Source organism: Saccostrea echinata, unplaced genomic scaffold, assembly GCF_033153115.1.
Source record: "Saccostrea echinata isolate AGI-Se365-2 ecotype Australia unplaced genomic scaffold, CSIRO_AGI_Sech_v1 ptg000016l, whole genome shotgun sequence".
NCBI lineage: Eukaryota > Metazoa > Mollusca > Bivalvia > Ostreida > Ostreidae > Saccostrea > Saccostrea echinata.
Window position 1 is genome coordinate 1,032,717 of NW_026889765.1, and position 25,476 is coordinate 1,058,192.

The window sequence follows — 25,476 nt, forward strand, 5'->3', positions numbered from 1 at the left end:
AACACCAATGGCAATTCGCAAAATTTTGAAACGTAAAAATTAATCAACAGCTTTTTGACCCAGATTCGCAAAAATAAATCGACGTAAAAATTTCCAGATTTACGGTATACATATCACAGAAGTTTTGAAAGGCTTGACAGAAATTTTTTTAATTTAACTAAACATTAATGCTAATTAAATAAAATGTATGAAGAAATCAATATAAATTGTCTTAATCAGAAAAACTGCTCTTTGTTTACACATATTTTAAGTGTAATATGTTATGTGCACAAGTAAAAACCTCCACATGTAGATGTGCTCTGCATTCACCAATGCTCATACAGATTCCAATGGAACAGAAAGTGCCATTTTCTACCGTAATTATCTAAGTGGCACCATAAACAATACACAGGTACTTTAGCACATGTATAAACTTGGGGAGATTATAGCATGTATCCTTTTCAATTTAATAACCATTTAAAGTTTAACGACATAATTTAGTCCACATTGTTAAGTGTTTCAGATTAGAAGTTGATCCTTGTTTTTTAAATGCATATCAATAACACAAATAAGGTTAAACGTTTAGGCTTGCCAATGTTTGGCTTATAATTTACGGGCAACATTGCAAAGGATTTGCATACCGATATACATTTCAAATGCATGATATAATACTGTGCAAATACTCAGTTTACATGCAAAAACTATTAAATAAACCAATCATGTGATGAAATGGAAGTTGTCAAGAGTGAGATCTATTCATAATTCAGAGCATTAATTTCCAAAATAAATCAAATCAAGACAAATGAGCAATGCTGTTTTAAAATGCATTGTCAAAACATTACCAACTGTATGCATTATTTCCAAAAATTATTTAATGATTGGTAGAAAGATTAATCTAAATGTTTTGTCATACACATAAACATATACGGTAAATATTATATTTATCACTCTGAGTTGGATATTCTTACCAGCGAGTCATTTTCTGTTTTTAGGAGACCAATTTTACGTTCGAGCCTTTGTGTCTGAGCCTGAAGCTCAGCAATTCTTTTCTGAAGGTGGCGGTCTTTCTCTTCTGACGATCTTCGATTCTGCAAAAAAAAAAAAAAAAAAAATGAACAATTCAATTAAAACAAAAAGTCATAAAAGATCAGTCCCTTACAAAACCACCTCTTGTTTCATACAGTAATACAATATACCCACCATTACTACAGCTTTACGTATTCTATTATTTTCCAGTTCGATGGCATTATATTACCCATGCCTTACACTGGGTACATCATTTTGCAGGTTTAACCTATCAATGGAGGTTTTAATCTATATTCCCTTGAACAAATCAATCATGAGAATTGGAACACTATAAAGTCAAGAGATGTAGTGGAGTATACCGTTGACAAATGAAACAGGTAATTTGTCAAAACTTTTCCAATAATTTAAAGGTAGACCTTGCATAAAAAATGAGAAATTGTAAAAATCAACAGGAAAAATTTCTCAACAGTCAATTCAATTCTGATAACAAAGAAAAAATCAGGTTGGTGTGACTAAGAATATACACATGGGTATGTATATTTTCTTTGCCCACAAACTTTTGATACTTTTTCACACACAATCTACGCATTTCATTCAGTATGTCTCTTTTACAACCTACTCTTTTTCAATAAAGTATTGATCCAAATTCAAAGATTTATTTGAACACAAAAAAATCTTTAATTTTCTCAATACAATGACTTTTTTTTTTGACAAGCAGAGTTCTAAAACTTACATTTGATACAGTATTTTATATCAATTCAGTTATGTATCCAGGTAATAGAATTCAATTCACAAAACCAATGCAGTTAGGATTTTTTTTTTTTTTGTGGAAAGCAGCTGCAAATGAAGGTATGTATAACTATATAAATCCAGATTAAGATAAGTCCCTCTATACCCCATCACCTGTATCAGAAATATACGTACCACCTACATTAGAAATACACACAAGCTCAACCCCAAACATCCGGTACATTTTCTGTTTGATAAGCCATATTTCACTGAAAGGTAAGAGCGATGAGGCACACCATATGGTGACACTCTGATTCAATCAATAGGGAGGTACATTTATCATATAAATTTTATAGATTTTCCCATCATTTCAATTTTTATTCTTTAACCGACAGATTGACAGGTTGCAGGATTTTGTGAATTAGCATTTGTCCACTAGTTAGGTCAAAGGTCAAGGGAAAATACACAGGTGTATGATTGTTATTTAAAAGTAACTTTGGCAGCAATGTTTGCAGTCAAATGTAAGAAAAAAAATACATACTTTTGAACAGCTGCATTGTCAAGTCATATTGCACAGCTGCATTGTCAAGTCACTGCACTTCTCAATGACTGACTTCCTCCCCACCCCCCCCACCCCCCTTTTCCACACACACACATACACACACCACCACCATCACCACCAATACACACAAATTAAAATAGGTATCAAACATTCGAATTGGCTGATCAATTGTAAGTTTTAATTATCACAAATGATTTCAATTTTGCTCATATTGAACATTCTTAAGGTTTTCTGACCCTCTGATAAGAGAAATAACTCTAATTGGGATGTCTATTATTCCTGTATGAAATTTTCAAATTTAAAGGTCATTTCTGTCAAATTTTGCCTCACAAGGATTGCTGAAATTGTTCGTATTTTAATTGTGAACTGGATTTCTTTTTGGAAAAACTCCGAAGGTACTTAGAACCATTTAATGTATCTTAATAATTGCTATTGGCTTACACTAAAATATCAAATGTACATATAAGACATTAAGAAAGGGTCCCCCCATATTAACATTCATAACGTCAAATGAGGGGGGAGGGGAGGGTGGGAACAGGTGTGTCTGGTTCAAAATGACTGGTAAAGCTTTCACGATGCTGTATGTGCTATTGATATTTTCTGAGGTCAGAATGACAATCATCCAATGGGTGTTAAAAAAGACATGACAATAGAAGAAATAATAACCTGTGACATTACATGTTGGTGACTGGATACATACATCAAACACAGACACCTCACATTTTTACTTTTTAACATTATAATTACAGGACACATGTACAGTCAAGCCTCCTTATCTCGAACTCTATGGGACCAAAAAAAAAAAAACTTTGAGATATCTGAGGATTCAAGATATTGAGGGTAAAATACTTAATGAATAAGTAGTTGGGACTTCCAAATCACTTCGACCATGTCGACATATCCATGGTTATCGAGATATCAGTGTTCGAGATACTGAAGTTAAACTGTATATGTACATTGGAAAAAAAAAAGGTTAAAAGATTAATTTAGTTCTTCCATATATGCCTGGCAGGCTCAAAATGATGAGTGTACAACAGTAAATTTTTTATTGCTGTTTCAATAAATTATCTACATGTACATGTATTTTTATTTTAATGCTGCTGAACACACCAACATCTGTCCATGCAAAATAAAGACCAAATTACTAACCATCCCCTTTCCTAAATTTTAATCTACACTTATTACTGGGAATGAGTACAAGAATTTTCTGTATAACTTATCTTATATGTTTTACACATTAGCACGGCCCAAAAGGAATTTATTTATATTGACATCAAAGAAAAATGCTCCCTTTCATCTCTATAGGGCCATCCAATCTGTATATACTGTAGCATTCTTGGTCATTTTTAGACCGACCTGTCTGAATCACATGGAGACCTTAGGTAAATACCCAAATAAAGTACACTTGCAATAGAGATATTACTGGATCAATAATAATTACACGTAATTTACAGAAATACGGGTTTATTTAAATGTAACTAGAGACTTAGACGGTAAGCAAGATGTAATAGAAAGATCAATTAAACAGTCACCAGTTTATTCCAAGTACATCTTGAATATCTGTGGCTTAATTCAATATACTGGTAATGGATGCATGCATAGTAATTAAAAGCAAAGGATGAATGAGAGATTTCTATCTGGAGGTCCTTGTCCTTCTTTCAGTACACAAATCTACCAGGGTTTTTTTTTTTGGGGGGGGGGGGGGTTATTTTTATTTTTTGGATTTGGAATATATACCAAAGGCCTCTAAACATTACAAATTACAAATCAGCTAGGAGTGTTTTTTTTTTTTTGTTATATATCAAACATGACACACATAAATGCCAACACAAATACTAAAATATAATCAAACTAGTTCATTCTCTATGAATCACTTTTGGGTTAAGAGTATTAAAATATTCATGAAACTCTTCTGTCATTTTTCCAAGACACTGTTTTTATTTTTAAAAATATCCTTTCATTTGTCAGAGCTATCTCTGTTATGCCTTTTATCCAGTCCAGGTTTATAACGGTACTTCATTAACTTCACCGACAAAAGATTTCCTGCTTTAGTAAACATACATTATGTACATAAATCAACAAACAAGTTATCTAAAGGAAGTCAACAATGGTTCCTCCTAACTAAATGTACAAAATCGACCCAAGTTTTATCATCTATATGATAATGTGGAATGCCAAGTAGTTGGGATAGACTTTGTGTAACAATCATCGGGTTGAGTAAATCGTCAACCGTTAACATACAATGTTTAAACTGATCCAGAATGTGACAAATGGTCCGATTTTTATCAAAGCTCCATGTCATGTTTTGAAAATTTTAGTGATCAAGATGATTGAGAAAATTCTAGTGTTGGCAACTTCTACAGATTGAAAATTAAATATGGAATTTGTTTCTTCAGGGTATATGGCACTACTAAGTGGCAAACCATGTTAAAAAGGGCTTAAATCTACCACATTAGAATTTTTTCATATTTATATGTATTCAAAATATAATTTCATGTATTGAAGATTTAATAACTTTTGCAAATAATTTATTGTTGCAATGTAAACATTTATTAATAAAATTGATCTGAGAACAATTTAGATGATCATTTGGTTTGAATGTGAAATTAAATGCCACCTATGATAATTACAAGTGAAATATAACTGTCAAATTGAAAAGGGATCAAGTGATCTTGAGTGATGGGTTCCATATAAATATCTCAATGAAAAAGAAAAAAAAATTCCATACAGACAGCTGGAGAGAACTTAATACCGCTATGAAAGGATCCTTATTTGATCCAGTGCCCTACATTTACAGCGAAATATTTAATCTTGTCAACCTTATAAACCAGGCATCTTCAGAACAGATTTCGAATTACTGGGCCCCAAAATCGATAGATTAAACTGCAAGCAGGTAGTGAAGGCATTTTATGTGTATACCTGAATTGCTGAGCATCTGGCAACAGAAATACTCTTCTCCATATATATATTAGCACAAAGTGCATTTCAAGAATTTATCATAGGTGAGGAGACAAATATCAAATTAAGTGTGGTGTTGTATTTCACTTAATATAATGCAATGAAATACAAAGCAGGTTATTATACAAGGTCCATATACATGCACTACACCGAGGGTTGTCTCTTGGCATGCATGCAGCAAGTGCAGCAATGACAGGTATTTTGACAACATAAAAAATACCAACCACAACAAAATTCAATACAGGTAAATCCATTAACAAGAATGTGAGTGCACTGATGAAGTTGTAGACATGCAGGGGGGACCTACCTGAAGAACGGAGGGGGGAGGATGATACATCCTCTCCTCCCTTTCCTCTTCAACATAGGTTCGTGTCGGCCGACGTTCAAGCATACATTCCATTTTCCTCTATAGACTTGACGCACTCAACATTCACAAAACATTAATTAATTACACAGCGCTCTCCTAATTAATTAAACACTACACTCCAAATTCAAAACTAAGAAATCCAGTGTTTAGTTCCCCAGGCTTGGAATTAAAATTCTGTGTATTTCAAACTTCATCAAAGGGTAGGCTCATAGTGAACTAAATAAATTAATCCCCTTCTTAAATGGCACACAATCAGGAATAATAAAATAATCCTAATATACACCCTGAATTAATTTCTTTTTTCTGTATGTATATACACATATGCTAACACTTGAAACGCAGGACCGAAAAAGCCATGACTTGAAGCAACGATCCATGAAAAACACCTGGTTTATTTTTAGCCACAGGTACAATAAAAAGGTATATCCCAGACATGCAGTGACAGACCACAGCTATGGAATGTGTCCTCAAAGCAAGAAAAAAAAATCTTTTTTGATAACTTCCTGGAGATATCTCAGCTTAATTCAATCATATCATGTAAACAAGCATCTCTAAAGGCATTTGATTTAATATCATTATCTACTTTTCAGGTAAATTTTCCAGTCACTTCACAAGAAATTAACTGATAGGGAAGCTATGTTAGATAACTGTTGTACAAGTTACCCCCCTTTTGTATAACAGTGCCGACACACAAAAGTCTAGTAGGACTTCTAACAAACCGGTGACCCACTAAATCACTGTGGCCAAAGACAGGTGAAAGTTATTGCCTAATGATGTGATTACTTGGGGGTGTCTTATCAGCCATTTTTGTGGACAGGTTCAAATTTCTGACAAATTGATCATTCAAGAAAAGATAACTGTGTAAATAAACACATCTTCAAATGGTCCACTTTTGGGGCACATACAAAACCTAAGTGATAAAAATCAATGATTTAGTTTACTGGTCAGCTTATAAAGCCATAAAAAAACTGAAAAGCAATGTTGACAAGACTTTGTACGGTTTAAGGCCTCAGGTGTTGTTGAAGTCAGAGCAAACAGTATACGCAGATGAAATGTCAACAAAAAATCTCTCACATAAACAAACATGATTAAACACACACCCCAGAGGCCAGTTCTGCTTAGTCACTAGTGTCTTAGTACATGTATTTTTAATTCATAATTAGTTTCTTTAATGAGTTTTATTAATTAGGTCACTTAAAGAATCTCAATCTACTCACTCTAACAATATTCCATAAAAACATAAAATGAAATTAATTTTAAAAAAAACAGTGTTTTAAAAATTACATGAAACTGTAATATCTTTCAATATTATGCTTCAATTCTTGTTCAAAATTAATAATAAATTCATTTAAAAAAATCATATTACATTCGTCTATGATTTCCCACATGTACAATTGTACCTTAGAATGTGTACAGAGTAACTTGAGTGCTTTATAGAAGTTCTTCTAATCTGCTTGATTTCTCATTATAAGATGATACATACAAGTACATGTAACTATGGGTATAGTCAAAGTTAGGGACACTGTAACTGCCATTTAAGTTTTCCTTTAAATAAGCACCAGCCACAGCAATTTTGGACTATTAGTATCAAAGCATCAGGATCTTTTTAGTACAGTGTACAAGTGAATTTATATGTATTATATATCTTCCAACAAGCCTAAATATGTGTATTACTTAGGATTTCAAAAATCTTTGGCCAAACACTTGGTTAATTGGAAGAAGTTCTCCTGATAGTTTAAGGCAGAAATAGAATATGGTTTTAAAAAAGGGTGTGGTGAAAACTTTAAATGAGAGGTCAATAGGCCACAATGCTCACCTTCGTCACCTAACTCTTTCTCTCTCTCTCTCTTTTTCTCTCTCTCTGACAGATAAATACATTCCTAAATCTGGTCATTAAATAAACCTTTCCTTGTGGCCTAAACTAGTCAAATTACATTTTTAATTTGACAAAATTTTAGTCTTTTTGTTGTTTTTCAAGACTTAAAACTTCCGATCTTACTGTGTTCCCCTCTTTACCACCCCCTCCCAAGAATAGGACAAGTAAAGAATGCATTCAGACAAGTAAAATTTGTTGGCAATTTGTCCCATGAACAATTGGATATTTTAGTTAATGTTGAGCCCTGCTACAGAGAGATGGAGCATTATGGACATGGTGACTCCAGTTTGGTCCAACTCTGTTTGCAGATGTATAATATTCCCACCCTTCCTTTTTTAAGGCCGTGTCACACTAACATGATTTATGCTATGATTACCCACAAATTAAAAAAAAGTTGAAAATAGCCGTTCATCACCAGGTTAGTTTCCATAGTGTGTGGATTTTTTGCTGCTAGAAGGTTGTGCCTACAATATTTGTGGAACAAGCAAAGTTTGTACAATTTAAGTACAAACTAAGGCGACAGCTTTACAAACTGGTTATGATTTTTCTACGATTATGAAGGATTAAACGCGGTTAAATACGATACTCGTACGAAGGACTATGATATGACATAATACATATACAATATTCCTTTAACGATTAATGATGATTTCTTACGAATATACATGTAATGAAATGCATATTAAAAGGGAGAGTTTGTGAAATTATTAAACATCATAGTAAAGTAATTGGATCAGGGTAAAAGCGTGGAGCTTTTGATTATGTTCAAACTCCTCATGAATTTATTGAACACGGTTTTTATACTTTCTGTGACACATGTATTTTCAGTTAATTTCACTTTTCTTAGCTTCTTTCCTTTTATTTTAGGTGGTATTTTGATTTTGACAGCATTAACATCAGACAACATATTAACTTGTAGTTCAATTGCACAATATTCATACTCATACAGCACTTGCCATCAATCATCCTTTTTCATGTCATATTCGCGGGAAAGTCCTACTATGTTCCTATCAATTTGAAGAACACTCACAGTAACTCAAAAAACATGCTCATTAACTTAAAGGACACTCACAGTGTCGTGAGTACTTTGTATGTTGAAGATTTACTACAAATATGTGTATGAGTGCAGTGCAGGTGTTGTGTGATTACCTACAAATCCTAAAAAAATTGTGCTGTGTCCACTTTTGTTTTCAAAACTATCGCAGAGTTTTGCGATTTGCTGCGATTCAATATGATTAATAAAGATATCCTACAACCACCTCTACGATAAATCCTGAGTTGCTGCGATTTTTGAATTCATAATGAATTATAGCTATAAATCGTGACAGTGTGACAGGGGCTTTACTTGTTATTTATCCTTCCTCGGAAGTCAGGACTTGATCAAATTTGAATCCTCATCACCAAAAGATGCTTTGTGCAAGTTGAAAATGGTTTCCAATTTGTTTTGAAGAAAAATGTTGAAATGTAAAAAAAAAATGACAAAAAGAGATGACAAGCAGACAGACAAGAGACAATCTTTGATCGGATTAGCTCACTCAATGAGTTTCGGACTCAGAGGAGCCAATGAAGGGCAGCAACATAAAAAGCAAGGAGAAAAACTCATGGCAATTAAAGAGGAATAACTCTTGCCATCACCCAATGCAAGCACACAACATTTTGGACAAGTTCTCTCCCTTACCTTGACTGGTGTAGCTGTTTTGGATTTTTGAAATGATACTCTATTCTTATGCTTCTGAATAAAAGAATCAAGACACCATTACTTAAATATGCCATATGGAGAGCAATTGATGTTTTTTTTCCCTGGAAAATCAAATTGATCAACCAGAGAGTACAAAGTATTTTGATATGACAGTATAACATATTTATGTTCTTCATATGTATGTGTATACATATATCATGTTTACTCTCAGAGACCTACAGGTATATAATTACATTCATGGCATACATGTCTCTGATATGTATACAACTGTTACAGTCATTTTAGTCAACATATTCAAATTGTTAAAAGCACCTACATAAACAGCATTCTCTTGTTTTATCATCACTTAGAAGCAGGTAAAGTATTTACCTTACTTATCAATAATAAGATTAAAATACTAAAAGATTCTCAAAAAGTTCATTTAAGATTAACCTTACTCCAAATATGACTTAAAATCTAATATAATAAATGCATACACAAGTCTTAAATGTTATTTTTATGCTATGCTGATAAAATTTGATCTCATGGAAATTTATAAACAAACTGAATTCAGGCAATCTAATCTCCAGTCCATTAATTAATAACAGGCAGAATTTGAGATCAATTTACAGGTTATCATTGACTGAATATGTATAAACAAGCCATATATCACATTTGAAAAGCTGAAGAATTTTCTCCCCTTCTTCAAACCTCTTTGCTGTCTCTTCCATTATTTATCACATTGAGTTATCTGATTTTTAAAATTTGAAAGTCAATAAACACCGAGGCACACGCCACTTAACCACCTAGCTAAACATGAAACTTAAATGACATCATCTTCTAAGTCTCCAGTTAAATAACCCTGCACAAAATCAAAATTCATACCTCACTATCATTATTTTCTTTGTCCCAAGGCATAATTTCATATAACAATAAGTCTATTATTGACTTGGACAATTTTTTCAAATTGTGAATCTTCACTTATTTCTTTGTGCACATTGAATTTTCTACTGTGTATAACAGTAAAGATTTCTCATTAGACATTTAAAGTTAATTGTCTGTATTGAGTCTTTGTTCATAGCATTTATTTTTCTTTCTTTCTCTTTTTTCCAATTTAAAGGTCTATTTATTTCTAAAAGAAAACAGAACTTTTCCTGACTTAATATAGTGAATAAAATCTTAATACCATAGGATTAAATGACCCAATTTTAAAAGGAATTTGTTAAATATATTTAATGATTCATCTTTCATTTATTTTTTTTTTCCTTACAGTTTTCATTATAATAAAAATATAATGCCATGACATTGACCAAGAGATTAAATCTCTCAAAGGACTGAATCAGCAATTGATGTGCTCTTACAATGAGTGAACTTGAATAGTTCTCTCTCTCTTTCTCTCTCTCTCTCTCTGATTCTTCACAATCTTTATATTTCTAACATAAATACTCAGTATACAAGAACAAGATAGATAACTCTACTAACTCAAATCTTGTACTCTCTGCAGTATTTAAAAGTTAGGTATTGTATTTTATAATCATGGGTTCAATACCATGCAGTGTACAGGGGTGCATTCATGATCATAGCAAGTCTTTAATATGGAGCTAAGATCTTGAACAATCTGCTAGTCTAGCCATTGTGTAGAGATAATAAGCGTTAATTTAATTAATGCGCTTTCAGTAGAACTAGATATTTAGCCTATAGCAAATAAGGCTAGCCACTATAATCTTGAATGTAGCCCAAAGCCAAATGTTTGCTGGCCCTCAAGTCCTACTTCAGCTTATAAAAAAATAGAAATATGTCCATAGGACATTAATGCCCCACCCAGGGTTCATTAGTAATGCTACATGAAAATTTGTATTAGTGTATGAAGTTTGATGAAAATATCTTGAATAGTTTCTTTAAAATTGAGTTTTATACACAATATGCATTTTGTCGGACCAAATATAAACCAAACTGTTTGCCTGAGGCCACTAGGCCTCAGGCAAACAGTTTGGTTCGAGGGGTCGACAAAACACATGTTGCCCGAGAACACAGTCAATAAATGCTTTAAATTGTTAAACTTTTTTTGACATAAATGCATCTTGTGCTGACTTCCATGATGTAAATTTCTTTTATCTGCATTGCCGTTAAACTCACGATCAGTCAATATTCCGTCACTGTCAAACTCTAATGAATGCAAATAAGATTTAGCTGATATTGACCACAGTGTGACATAAGAGGTCCAATATCTCTGACAGGTCCAATATCTCACTCCGCAGTCAAACATCAATTTTTTTTGGACCGCTCAGTAAAACATTGGAAATGTTAGACTTTTTTAGCATCGAATTATATCTTGGACACAATTTTTAAATTTATAACAAATAGTAAAGTCAAAGGTCATTGGGAGGGTCAAGGTAAAAAAAATGGATACAGTTGATAAATTCTCACCAAATAATGTATAATGCATAAGCTTATATAAAAATAACTAAAACAGTTTCTTTGAAACTGAGCTCAACACAAATTTGAGAAAAGTGAGGTCAAGGTCAAAGTAAATGTTAGGGTCAAAAATGTGATGAATGTTAGCTCTCCCCAGTACATATTGGCATATGAAGTTTAATAAAAATATCTCGATTTGTTTCTTTGAAACTAAGCTAACCACAAATTTGAGAAAAGTAAGGTCAAGATAAAAGAAAAGGTCAAGGTCAAAAAATGTTGATTCAATTTCATAGCTCTCGTCAATATGTATGAGCATTTGAAGTTTGATAAAAATATCTTGAATTGTTTCTTTGAAATTTAGCTAAAAAATTGAAGTCAAGGTCAAAGGAAAGGTCAAGGTAAAAAAGTGTTGAAGCAGTGAATAGCTGTCATCAATAAGTATCAGCATATGAAGCTTGATAAAAATATCTTAAATAGTTTCTTTGAAACTGAGCTAAATGCAAAGTGTAATGGAAAGACAGATGGAAGGATGGGAGACAGACATGACAAACACTATATACATTTCCATATTCCATCTTCGCAAGCCAAGGGTATTCGGTCTGCTTCACTTTTGTTATGGAGAGCAAAGTGGACAAAAAACCCTTGGCTTGCAATTATGGACCATATTCATGCTGGGGCATAAAAGATGAACTAGAGTGATCCATCTTTCTTGTGCATTCTTAAATCTTGTACATATATAATATACTCCTCGAAAAGAACATTATCAGTCTTATTCTCATATCATTGTCATAAATAATTAATTTGAGATTACGTTCTATCAAAAGGCATTTGAATTCAACATACTTTCATTTACTACAAAGAAAATTCTTTTCACACCTTACAATTGAAAATACCTGAAAACACCTGATAAGCTTTAAATACTCTTGTACTGGGTTATCACAGGACACAGAAAGCATTGTGTTTGTCTGTTTGCCAAATTTCTCATTTCAATGTCCTTAAAAAAGCTTCTACTCAAATTTTTTCAAAGTTTCTTGTACTGCAAAACAATACATGAATATGCCAAACCCAGACTTCTGCAATTATTTTCACAGGCTGCATATACACAGATCTTATTAGGCCAAATACCCTTTGCCAGTTTGAGGGTATATATCAATGCTGAGTTGATTGAAATTTTCTGTGCCATTGTACTATGCAAAATTTCATTACAAATGTTGTTGCACCTTGCAACAAAATTAACGTACAATATCAAAAGGCATTCAAAATGAAGGAGGTTCAGACTAACAGTTCATCACATAAGTCACAACTTTACTGATGTCAGGAAAATTTATGGACAGTCAATTTTTTCAATATATACAATTCATTGCAGAGTTTGTCCATGGCCCTCATGGTTTAGTAATCATGTTAATCCAACTTGCTAAGGAATATCAATAAAACATTATGCCAACTTGATGCATATTTTTTTTTTCTGGTATAAAAGTCCTATTTGCAAACAACTGCTGATGGTTTTATAAAATAAACAAATAGGGTTTCTTTAAAAATTGTGTTTATAGTGCATAAACAGACACATAAAGGCATTAGGAACTAGAAATACCCCCATGGACCTAAATCTTGGTTCCCAGTCAGTTGATAAAAGATTCAGGGGTAGACAATAGAATTTTTTAGTACTTGCCCTCGGACAGGTTACCATCTTAAAATTGCTTGTCCTACCAAAAAACATGCTTGTCCCACCTTTTTCTCAAATAACACAAAATTAAAGCATTACCATTAACATTTGGGACCAACTTAGACCAAAAATCATTTAACTCTCCCATGGAGAATTATAAGGTGGAAATTTCTAATTCTAGGGAGACTTCTAAGTGTGTGCTGTGTGCATTGATTATTAAAGTTAAACTTAAAAATTTTAATACATGTCAATGTATATACATGTACATGTACATTCTCTGAATTAGTTAAATGAAAACAAAATATAATATCTACATTCATTTATTTTAATATGATAAACACTCCTGAATGTCGATTGAGCATTTGACTCCATGACTGTGTGTGTTCGCCAGTCAACACCAGTTTAATAACAGCAGCACGTGTTTGCGGTGGCGGATTTAAGGGGGGGGCACCCCCCCCCCCTAAAATTGTCAAAGTTAGCATAAATCATAGTTTCATCGAGAAAATGTAAAAATGTCTACTCGGTAGACCTCATTTTTACCCTACGAAATCTCTACAATCCAGGACCCACTGGGGGCCCCCAGACCCCCTGCCTACTTTTGGCGCCCCCTCTAACTTCAATTCCTGGATCCGCGCCTGGTTTGTATGGTGTGTATTCACAGAATGATTTTTTTTTAAATTTAGCGGTCAATGGGATTCTGTGTCCATAAATAAAAACCAACATACTCAGTAATCAAAGATAACTGGGATCACCTCCATGACTGTTATTTACAAGCAATTCAAAATCTCACACTAAATGAATTTCCTGGTATGTTTCATCCCAACATGCAATATCCATGTTGCAATGATACATGTTTGGTTTGGGTGAAGATTTACAGTTACTTGAGAATGGACCTGTTAAAAAAACTTGAACTGTTCAAACATGTGGAAAATGATCACAATCAGAAACAACATCCCAAGCAAGATTGCATCCATAATTCATACATTATGCATGCAAATTTAGACCTAGTAAGGCCTATAGTTACAACAATGAAAGAAAAATCATGCTACATGCATTGATTATTCACAATGGGCCATAATTTATGTGAAAATTTTAAAACAGGACATTTTCAAATAAGGCACATGCCGTGACCTTTGGTCATCATAGGATAGATCAAGATGCTCATTCTGTAGCACATTAAACTTTATTGATATTGTAACCCATCTGACTACCACATTTTTCTCCTCTCCTGCTACATTTGGTGCCATGACCAGTATATCCACTGTGCCATGACCAGTATCCATGGACCAGACCAGGATTCGAACATGGGCCTCCTGAATCTCCAGTCAGGTGCTCTACTAACTGAGCTATCTGGCAGCCGGCAATCGAACTCAACTGAACAACACAAAAGGTCTTTGCACCAGAAAGACACCAACCCAGGCTCTTCCCTGGCAGGTCTTTCATATGACACATTCTGGTCAAAGCACCAAATTATGCAACAGGAAAGGAGAAAATGTGTGGCTGGACCAGGAACCCAGGACCACTGCATCACTAGTAAGGTGCTTTTATCAACTAATATCCATGGCTCAAACTATTACATTCCTCCCTCATTAAATTGTCTTTGCCCTCGAAGACACAAGCCCAAGTTCTTTTTGCCCCTGGCAGGTCTCCCACTTGCAAGTCTAGGGGTGGTCAGCACCAAATTATGTAACAAGAATGGAAAAATGCATGGTAGGACTGGAAGTCAAACCCAGGTCTGGTCCTAGGGTTCGACACTAACTTGTTAAGGCTTTAGTCCAGCCGGACTAGTGCTTCATTACTTTTACTAGTCCGCACGTGATTTTATTAGTCCATCACAAACAAAAAAGAAACATCAATGTTCTTTAACATTAATTTAACGTGATAATTAATATACATATTATTTTTTGAAATAAACAAAGTATTTACATGAAATATATTATTCCACAGATTCATTGAAATCTCACAATCAGCAAGTACGATCGTATTCCCGATCTTAGTTTTTCTTTTTTGGTCTTTAAATTACATCCAAAACGTCCAATATCTTTCTTAAAAGTGTCATACTATAACTAAATCATGATCGCTAAAACCTTATACTTCATATCGAATCAGTCGAAAAATTAAGCGCTGAATTGACCTGGCATTGTGTAACTACCCGCCAAAAGCTAGAAATCTAAAAATACACGCGGGGTTTTCCAGTAAAAGTTGTCGAGAATCAGACATTGGTAATTTATTCATACTGTTTTTCCGAAATTTTTATTGGTCCGTTCAGACTAATTAGCCACATATTTTATTAGTCCGAATGAAAATGTATTAGTCTGAGACTAACGGACTAACGTTAGTGTCAAACCCTGGGTCCATCACATTTTCTCCTTTGCTGTTACATTTGGTGCCATGCCATGCCATGGAAGTGACAGATGAAAAAATTGCCAGGGAAGAGCCCTGGTTGGTGTCTTCGGGGGTGAAGACCTTTAAACAGGAAGGAATGTGGCAGTCAGGCAGGAACGATCACCAGTGACCAGGTGCTCAAGAGCACCTGACTGGAGATTCATGGGGCCCAGGTTCAAATCCCAGTGTGGTCAGTCATTTTTTTCTCCTTTCCTGTTACATTTACTGCAGCAAATGTAGCAGGGAATGAGACAAATGTGACTAACCAGACCCAGATTTGAATCCCAGTCTGGTCATTGCAATTTTCTTCTCTCCAGTTACATTTCAAGTTTGGTGCCATGCCCTGGAAGTGACAGGTAAAAGGAGCCTGGGTTGGTGTCTTGAGGGGGAAAAACCTTTTAGGAGGGAAGAATGTGGTGGTCAGATGAGTTCGATCGGGCCAAAATAAAATTATTGTTTGTTTGGAATTGCCTCCCGCCTCATTGAAATGACCCCTCCTGGAAAAATTTTAATGACCAAAAATAAGATGATTTTTTTTTATTCAATCAATTCTTGGCCTATTACCACATGTGCCACCCAATCACTTAATAAGTGTAGGATCTAAGCAAAACTGGGTTCCTGGTTGATGGGAGAATACCCTTTACAAAAAGGCAGAAAATAATGTGTTCATTCCTTATTGAGATTTTTTATCATCAATTTTTAATTTAACTAATTTTGAAAAAAAAAATCCCTCCCTCCCTCCTGGGTCTGAAACCTCCCAGGCAGCAATTCCAAACAATTTTTTAAGGATGGCCTCATGGTGGCCAGATAGCTCAGTTGGTAGAGCACCTGACTAGAGATTTAGGGGGCACAGGTTCGAATCCTGTGAATCCTCTGAAAATTCCTGTGAAAAGGTGAATGTGGCCCATCACATTTTTCTCCTTTCCAGTTACAATACGTACAGGATGTAGTGGTTTATATTTTTTATGATTTTTTCAGACCACCCCATTCAGACAAGCAATCTTCAAAATCTCCATGAAAGAATTTAATAAAATTCGACATCAGCTTTGATTGAGTTCATTATTTTGCTGTTATATAACAAACTCTGAAGACTATTGATGTCTTAAGTAAAAGGACATTATCCTAAACTTCATTATACTGACTGCTGATTGAATTTGTTTGCTCAATATATGAACATTATGTCAAACAATTGCCAATTCAATTGTCATAAATTATGTTTCAGGATTGGAGCTAAATATATACATGTACTTTTTTGTGTGTGCACACACACATTAGTTTCTGACATAACAATAGCACGATCACGATGATACGACAAGAGCATTTTTAGAACTTGGAAATATTAAGAGGCAGTCCACCGAAAAACCAGGCAGTATTGTATTAATAAGCGGCACACCGAATGTGAGGAATATTTGATATTTTATTAAAAACAATATCAATGTAGCCCAAAAGGAATAATGTAATTGAAGATTTGTTTGATAATTGCTTATTTAGTAAAATATCCTTGTGTTTTGTGTTTTTGAATGCCCCTATATAAACCATTGAATGTAGGTCAGAAACAAAGAACTGTAATTTCTAATACATTTTTAACAGGACTATAATTCACACTTAACTAAATCTAGAAATATTTCAACTTTTTGTTTAAAGAATAAAATCGGTGGGAAAAACACTTTTGATAGTAGTTTTCTGGCAAAATATAAGGACGTTTTTATGAAATTTTGCGATGCAAGAGTTATCTTCCGTGGCATCGGTAAATCTGCTCAACACCTTTTTATCGGAATCCTAGTGAAATATTTAGAAACAATACACTTAAGAAAATAATTAAACAAAAAACTAAATACTTTATTTTCAAAATATAATTCATTTTCGCCTCCAGACGTAATATTTAGATTAAAATTGGCTCTATTATTCAGGTTGAATCCACGTTTCCATTGATGTATCAGTGACGTCATATACCTGACTAATATTGCGTCACAATGAAATAGTTACAAGTTTCCAGAGAAGTTTGTAAATTCTTTGCGTAAAAGTGTAAAGAAAAAGATTTTTTGAAAAAATGATTTCTCTTTTTCTGTTTAATTACTCTTCAGAGTGCATTATTCTAAATGTTAAATAATATTTTAATATCAAAATGTATTTTAAACACGGGCGGCGTCTCAGCTAGATGACGTTTTGATAAGTAATTTTATACATGTCTGAGAACTAATTTTTTTAAACTGATGTACTAGGATAAGCGTAAAAATAATTAATGAAGTGTTTATCATGAACATTTCTTATAGAATTGGGAATCAATGATGAATGTTTTAGATTTACGCAACACTTAATTCAACGAAGTTGAGATGTTTACTTCATGATATTTGTAAAAACTTAAATATATTTATCTATGCAGTCAAATCAAAATAAACAATCCGAAGTACGATTAAAAATGAAAAAAAACCCTGAAAAATAAGTTATAAAAATATATTTATTGAGTTAAACTACTGCTGAACTCCCCACTATAATTTGGCTCTAAAACGGAAGATGGTTTAGTGAAACATTTCGGTTTTTTATTTTTATTTTACTTATTTATTTTTTTAATTTGGCGATTGAAACAATCACACACTCACATTTAATATGGAGTATAAACATGTGACTATGTTGGCCAATTCTAAAATGTTTTCGCGTTCATGAAACCAATTCTTAAAAATAATGATGTCATGACCCCCCCCCCCCCCCCCCCCCCCCCCCCCCCCCCCCCCCCCCCCCGCGCTTTTTGCTTGCGATTTATCGGCTCTTGAATAATTATACTATATATGAAAGAACTTATTTTCTTATTTATATAAAATCAAATTTTGTAAAAGAGGAAAAGGCTTTACAGATGACAGGTAAGAAAAAACTTGATAAAGTCGAGACTGTACACATAAAAATATTTCCTGTATTTAGGCAAGTTTAATTTCGCCACTGATAGAATTTACTCTTTAATTCCTGAGGAAATAAAAAAGGAATTTTACTTGGAAATAAGATGAATAATAAAGCTAGAAAGCTGTCTGCTCTCATTTGTTGCATAATGCATGTACAAATACTTTTTTTTAAATACGGAGTGTCTATTAAGAATTCAATCAGATGTTTTACATGTAATCTTCATGTACGTAAAAGACATTAGTAATTTAAATAATATATAAATTTGAATCTATGGTTACACTCATTTAAAAACAGTTAAATGACTGAAAAGAAATAAAAGACAAACATATTTTTCTGATAAATTTAAAATGAAGAGCCAAATTTAGGAAATGTTTCTAAATTTACAGTAAAAACCGATCCTGATCCGATCGAAAATAATGCAAAATTAACAAATTTATCAAACTAAAGGAACCTGCCACCTATATAACATGTTAAAAAAATAAATCAAGTAAGTTTTTACTCATATTACAACAAAAGAGCCAAATTTAACATTACAATTATAGTATTTTTTTTCTTTATATAATTCCGGTCGGGATCGGTTTCATTTGGAAAAATTATATATATATAAAAAAAAATAGGTAAATTTGACTCCTTTTATTTCTTTCAATATACCTGTTCCCACTGATTTTATTGAGTGATTCAAAAGTTTGTACTTTGTATTCATAATAACATAAGAAAAAAAATCTGTCCTTGTAATGTATTGGGTTTTATAACGTAATGAAAATTGGATACTGAATTCAAAAAGTTACTTGCTTAACTCAAATTTGGACCATATAATTTTTTCTAAAGAAGTATAAATTGGAGTCTTATTCATTAATAAAATATAAAGATAAGAGTCTATGCTATAAATAATATTCATCGACACATCCAGCATTTGAGTATCTGTTACATATAAAACAAAATAAAAACGTAGTAATTTTTTTTACCCTTATGTTGACCTTTTTGCACTTAAAATTAAGCATTTACCAAAAATAGGACTAGAGGAGCACTAAAATTTTTTTAATGTTGTCATGTGTAAACACTTGCTTTAATAAGTCTACATGCAAAAAATAATTAAAATCAATGACATGCGATGTGCCACCCATTGCCTGGTTTTTCGGTGGACTGCCTCTTAAGTCCATCAAACCCTAAACATAAAGGTCCCTGAATGGCATTGGGATCAGATACAGCCCAATAATTTTTCTCCATTAGATGATTCTTCATAGGGATTAACTGAATGGTCTCTGACATTTAAAAATTCCAACAAAAAAAGAATTTGGCGTGCTTCAAGTTGTAAACGAAACTTGTGTCTGAACGGAGGGTCATTAGTAAATAAACTATAACCAAACTTTACCCGAGTATTTGGGTTGGAGTTTAAACAGACACAATAGGATTTGGTGCGTTTGATTTCATATATATACACATATGTGTAAATAAAAACAATTGGCCTGCTAAAACCTTCTCGCAAAATATCTGCATTGACGCACCTTAAATTTAGCAGAAAAAGAACTGGCTCCTTTTTCCTTCATAAACACAATTACAAAGTCTAAATTTACTACCAAAATACAAACTGCACAGAATCACAAAAACTTCTGAAAGGCTTAAGCTGCTTTATAAATATTTTATGAACCCTGACTAAACACCACTAAATATTTTGTTAAACTTTTAGATATGTAGTACATCAGTGGCATTGTAGTAAATACACAGTACATTCTTTGATGTTCTAGAGATGAAAGTCCCAATACATAAAATTTAAACTGAAGTGGAACTATGATGAATTCCTCAAGATAGCGAGGTTATCAAAGCATCTTTAATTGCCTAAAGTGAAAGAGGAATCTGAAAATGGTGCACAATCTTTAATTTTCTTGCAATATATCTGTTACATCTATTCCTCAAATCCAATGCCATCAACATAGCTTGTCACTGACAATAATGAAAGACTGGGTCCTTTTTTCTCAAGTTTGTCAAGTTATCTCACAGTTAATGGGTAAATTAAAACTAAATGCCAGAAACCATACAAATGCATCACTTCAGGCAATCTGGAAGTCAAACAACTACAGTCCAACAACAGCAATGTTAAATCAGTTCTCCTATATGGGTCTGAATGCTGTCATGTCTTTGACAGAGACATGAGAAAAGTAAAGGCATTCCACAACAACTGTCTTCAAAAAATCCACCGTATCTTCTGGCCGAACAAGATCTCTAACAGAGACCTGCACAAGAAAAGCAAAACAACTGAAATCAAGCAAAGAAGATTGAGATGGCTGGGACATTTGATGAGAATGCCCCAGAGTAGAATACCTAAAACATCCCTACACTGGACACCATCTGGAAAGAAGAAGCGAGGCAGACCACGAACAGAGCTAGAGGAAATGGGCTACTCGTGGGGACAGGCACAGCATGTGGCAAAGGACAGAGGAAGACAGCGACAGCTTGTTGAAGCCTTATGTCCCATAGGGGACGAAGAGGATAAGTAAGTAAAGTAAGGTAAAGAAGAAATTATATGCCATGATTTTTTGTTCAATTTTTAAGTTAAATCTCTGTAAGAGTCAGGAGATTTATTCATATCCTGTAGGCACTTTTGGAGGGGTTAACTTAATGTTTGGTTTCTTTACTAAATAAAATTGCCAAAGAACATTTCATTGATTTTTCCCCCTAAATCACACTAGGATATAATCAACTGACCCAGCAGCATACAAGATAAATTTGAATTTTCTTGCCAAACAAGTAAAGAAAAAAAAAGTCCAGGAGAAAAGGTCAAGTTTGACTTTTATCCACTTCATAATTGGCTATACCTCTAGCCTTAGAAAGTAAAACCAAACATTAATTTGATAAAGCTATTAAACTTTTTAACTTCTCTGGGGGCTTGCCAAAAATGCTGATCAGGAATTTTAATGCCCAAATTATAATTTTCACAGGTCCTGTTATAAAATCCCCAGTACTTAACAGTATGTCTATCAAAACAAAACTGGCTAAAGTTACTGAAGTTTCACTGGTATATATGGCTTATCAATTGCAAAATGTTTTCATTAGAACATAATATTCTACACTCAGTGAAAGAATGGGCAATGTGACAAAGAAAAATTTTTTGGAGCTTTCATCTTCAAAGTTACAAGAAATTTCTGATAAACCTTTAATTCCAAACAAGCAAGAAAACCACATTAAAGTACATTTTGATGTACTTCCTTTAAATCGACATGATCACATGTGCTTTCATTCCCAATAATCAATCAAGTGAAAGTGTCAGAAAATCAATACCATGCCTAGCTAGGACAGACATAATGTGGCCATTATACAATTTACAAGTCAAATGTAAAGGTATGATGCTGAATTATACATGTTAAATAATTTCTGGTTCATTTCATATATGTCTCTGATGCCACATATTTTTATGGACACACAAGATGTTAGATTTATATACATGAAAATGAAAACTGTTTCTCTAAGGTGCAGCAACACCTTTAATATTAATATGATTAAAAATTCATAAATTCAGGTTAAAAAAAAACTCTTTCTGGTTTTGAACAGAATAAAGAATTAAAGAGATTTTCATCAACATTCGTACTGAGGGAAAGATCTGAATAGAATAATTTTCACATAAATAAACAAGCATTGAGTATTTAATGATTTTTACAGAAACCTTCCCTTGTAATCAAAAGTTTGTCTTTCTTTCCTTCAAATCCTACATATGTTTGGAAGTAGTATATATATATGAGTCATAAAGAGTTCTATTGAGAATATTCAAATGTCCAAGATAATACTGTCTACTTCCAATGGGTGTGGAAGGTTCAACCTATACCTAAATTCCTTTTAAAATTTTAAGATCAATTGCCATACAAGCAAGGGTAAAATTACCCAGAGAGTGCATGAATTTGAAAAAAAAATATCAACTGAACATGCAAGCATGTTTTAAATACAATGTACTTTTAGTTTACCTCTTTGCTTTGGTCCTCTTCATCAGTTTTTTCTTGAACAGTAATATAACGAAATGGTGATTTTCCATCCAATGTAAAAGTCTTTCCAAGGGGTGCGGATCCAGGAGTTGACCTTCCTAAAGAGACAGATCCAGGAGTTGACTTTCCCAGGGGTGTGGATCCAGGGTGTGGAGATGGGGTGGCAGAAGCCAGGTATTTTTCAATCTCTAAATCCTCGGCCGTTCGAAGGGCTAAGGGACGACTAGAAGTGCGATTAGAAATCTCCGAAAACGGAGTTCCCCTAAGACTAATTGATTCAGTAATAGATAATACTTCATCCTCTGAAATTATTCCCTCACTTAATGCCTTTTCAGCTTTTTTGAGTTTTTGTAAATTCCCAAATGCAAATTTTTTGGACTCGTTGAGTATCTTTCGCAGTTCTGCATCATAGCCCTCTTTGACCTCTGAGAACTCTTTTTCCTTGCGTGTTTGGTCCTCGCATTTTTTCTTGAAATCGGCTTCAATTTTCTTTTTCTCCTCCCTTAGCTTTTCAATCTCCTTGGACATCTTTTCTGCATTTTGTTCATACTGTTTTTTCTCTGACTCCACCACTGACTGAAGGGCCTTAGATTTCTCCTCTTCAAATTTTTCCCTGAGATTTTTGACCTCCTCTTCTTTGTATCTATACAATTGTCATTAAAAAAAAATTTAAAAATCACTTTTTTAATTTTAGTCTGTACCTGTCTAGTTCTTCCTGTATGTGGATAAGATTTTTAAACTTTAAATAAGTTCCTATGAATGAAAATCAAAACGTACAAACTTTTTTGTTTCTTTAGTTTTAGAAATTATGGAGTTTTAATCTATATGTACGTAAATAAAACTACCCATGCTGTGTACCGTGTTCAATATAACATCTAAATAATTTTGACATTACTTACTTGAGCACCTCTTGTAATTCTTTGTCCTTCTTTTTGGCTATATTCTCCTGTATAATTTCTATTTCTTTCTGTTTTTCCTGACTTAGCTTCACTTCTAATTTACTGATCTCCTTTTCCTTTTCTTTCTTATAAGTCTCCTGTAGAGACTTAATTTCGGATGATTTTTCTCGATAAATCTGTTTGGTCCGAGCTTTTTCTGCCTCCAATTCACTCTTCAGGCGTGCAATCTTGCGTTTGTAATCATCAACTGAGTGACTCCTGTGCGATTTTTCTCGTCTGCGCCCTTCAGATTTTGAACTCATGGTGCTGGTTGGAGTGGAGGCCCGGCTGATGTCATTGATATCAAAATCAAACTCCTCCTTCAAGCTAAGTCTTGAGTAAGGCCGCCTGTTGTGGACCTCCATTCTTCAGGCAGCAGCTAACAACAAGTACCATATATACATGTGTACATTCATACATTTCTCAATATTTTGAAACCAATATATTTAATATTAATATAGATTTATTTGAAATATACTAAGAAATTATTATGCCATTTTTTATATCATAAATAAATCTGAATTATGTGAACAATTGTTTTAAAAATTGAAATGAAGATGTATTTGAATACTAAAAATGGCAAATTTCACTTTAAATTAATAAATACATATGTAACTCTTGGGTTGTTTAATAAATACAATGTAGTAAACCATTTACAATGGCCTAAATATATACAGCATACCAAATACTTTTTAAAACTGTCTCTTTAACCTAACCTGTTGTGTAAACAAATAATGTATGAGTCAGTTCCTCTCATGTGAATAAATTTTTAAAAAAAATTGTAGTATTTTTTATAACACATTCGACTATTTATACTACTCAATATCATACCCTATGTAAATAATACTTTAAAATCTTATCCAAACACTCTTACAAATGAATTTAACAAAATTACCATTTTCCCGGATTTTCTCTATCACTCACGAGGTCTTTAGCGTACCTAACAACAAGCATTGTGGCGACTTAACTGTCGCACCGATGCAAACAAATTTTCGCATTGACAGCTCAAATACTACCCAAAATAACAATCGCACGCATTGTTTTCATACCAATCATTGTTAAATCATAGCCCATTCATAATCAACAACAATATTTACCTGTATATTTACAAAGGAATCAGTTCCGTACAAGCTCCGGCAAGCATCGGATGGAAAATAGATTTGGAATCTCATACATCAAGAACATCTTCTTGCCACTGTCAAAAATGAGATAAAGATGAAATTCAAAATAAAATTTCTACCCACCAATAATCTGCACTTTAAATAAAACATTTAAATGGATTTAAAAACTAACAGGATTCAACATATACCTATTCACATCGACACACACTGGATATCCGCCAAACTGCTTAAAAATTAGGTCACGTGATTGTGGTATTCTAAAACCCGGACACAATCCGGTGGTTTGCCAGCACACAGCTGATTAAAAACAAAGGCATCTCATTAATATTTTAGAAAAGCCGAGTCATATTTCATAATGAAACTTCAAATTTTTATCAAGTGAAATGCATGCAAAGGTTATTGAACCTTATATATTTTTCATTAGATAAATTAAAAAATTGGGTAATCATGACATAAAATTAAACGTTGACAAGAGATGATTTTTAATACATTCTTCAGTTCCTTTACCTATAAGAGTAGACTGACATGAATAAAAGGATTTTGATTTTGTTTTTTAATTGAATATTCTGTTCCTATTTTATATTATCAAACTGAATTCCTTAATTTACCATATTAATTATATTGATCAGTGAGTTCACTAGCTGTGTTGTGATACGCAAATACATGTATAAAATAGTCCACTTTTACTCCCTCTCTTCCATGGCAGCCACAGATCTGCTCTCTGACAATGTTATGAAAAAAATAACAAACAAACAAACAAACTTGTGTAGTCAAAGAGAAGTAACTCTATCGCATAGTAGTATATCAGAGAGCCAAGACCAGTTTAAAAGTTTCGCCAATAGATTTAAAAAAATCCATAATTAATATGTAACCGTTAGTTAACACAGTTTTCCCTAACAATAAGTTTAAAAAG

At 33.3% G+C, this 25,476-nt stretch overlaps 1 protein-coding gene across 1 annotated transcript; it reads right to left on the minus strand.

Annotated features, from left to right (window-relative positions):
* Positions 1-923: 923 nt before the first annotated feature.
* On the minus strand, positions 924-24,809 carry LOC133188717 (axoneme-associated protein mst101(2)-like). The gene is made up of 6 exons (XM_061324214.1): positions 24,752-24,809; positions 24,540-24,637; positions 23,404-23,821; positions 22,487-23,147; positions 9,176-9,229; positions 924-1,067 (listed from the first exon to the last, which is right to left on the minus strand). The coding sequence occupies exons 3-6, from the start codon at positions 23,805-23,807 to the stop codon at positions 924-926; spliced, it is 1,263 nt and encodes a 420-aa protein (XP_061180198.1). The 5' UTR covers positions 23,808-23,821; positions 24,540-24,637; positions 24,752-24,809.
* Between the last annotated feature and the right edge of the window lie 667 nt (positions 24,810-25,476).

Coding starts and splice junctions, on each gene's coding strand:
- LOC133188717 (XM_061324214.1), bottom strand. CDS start 23,807: ATGGAGGTCCACAACAGGCGGCCTTACTCAAGACTTAGCTTGAAGGAG. Junction 23,148..23,403: donor GAATTACAAGAGGTGCTCAA/GTAAGTAATGTC, acceptor ACAATTGTATAG/ATACAAAGAAGAGGAGGTCA. Junction 1,068..9,175: donor AAACAGCTACACCAGTCAAG/GTAAGGGAGAGA, acceptor TTTTTTTTGCAG/AATCGAAGATCGTCAGAAGA.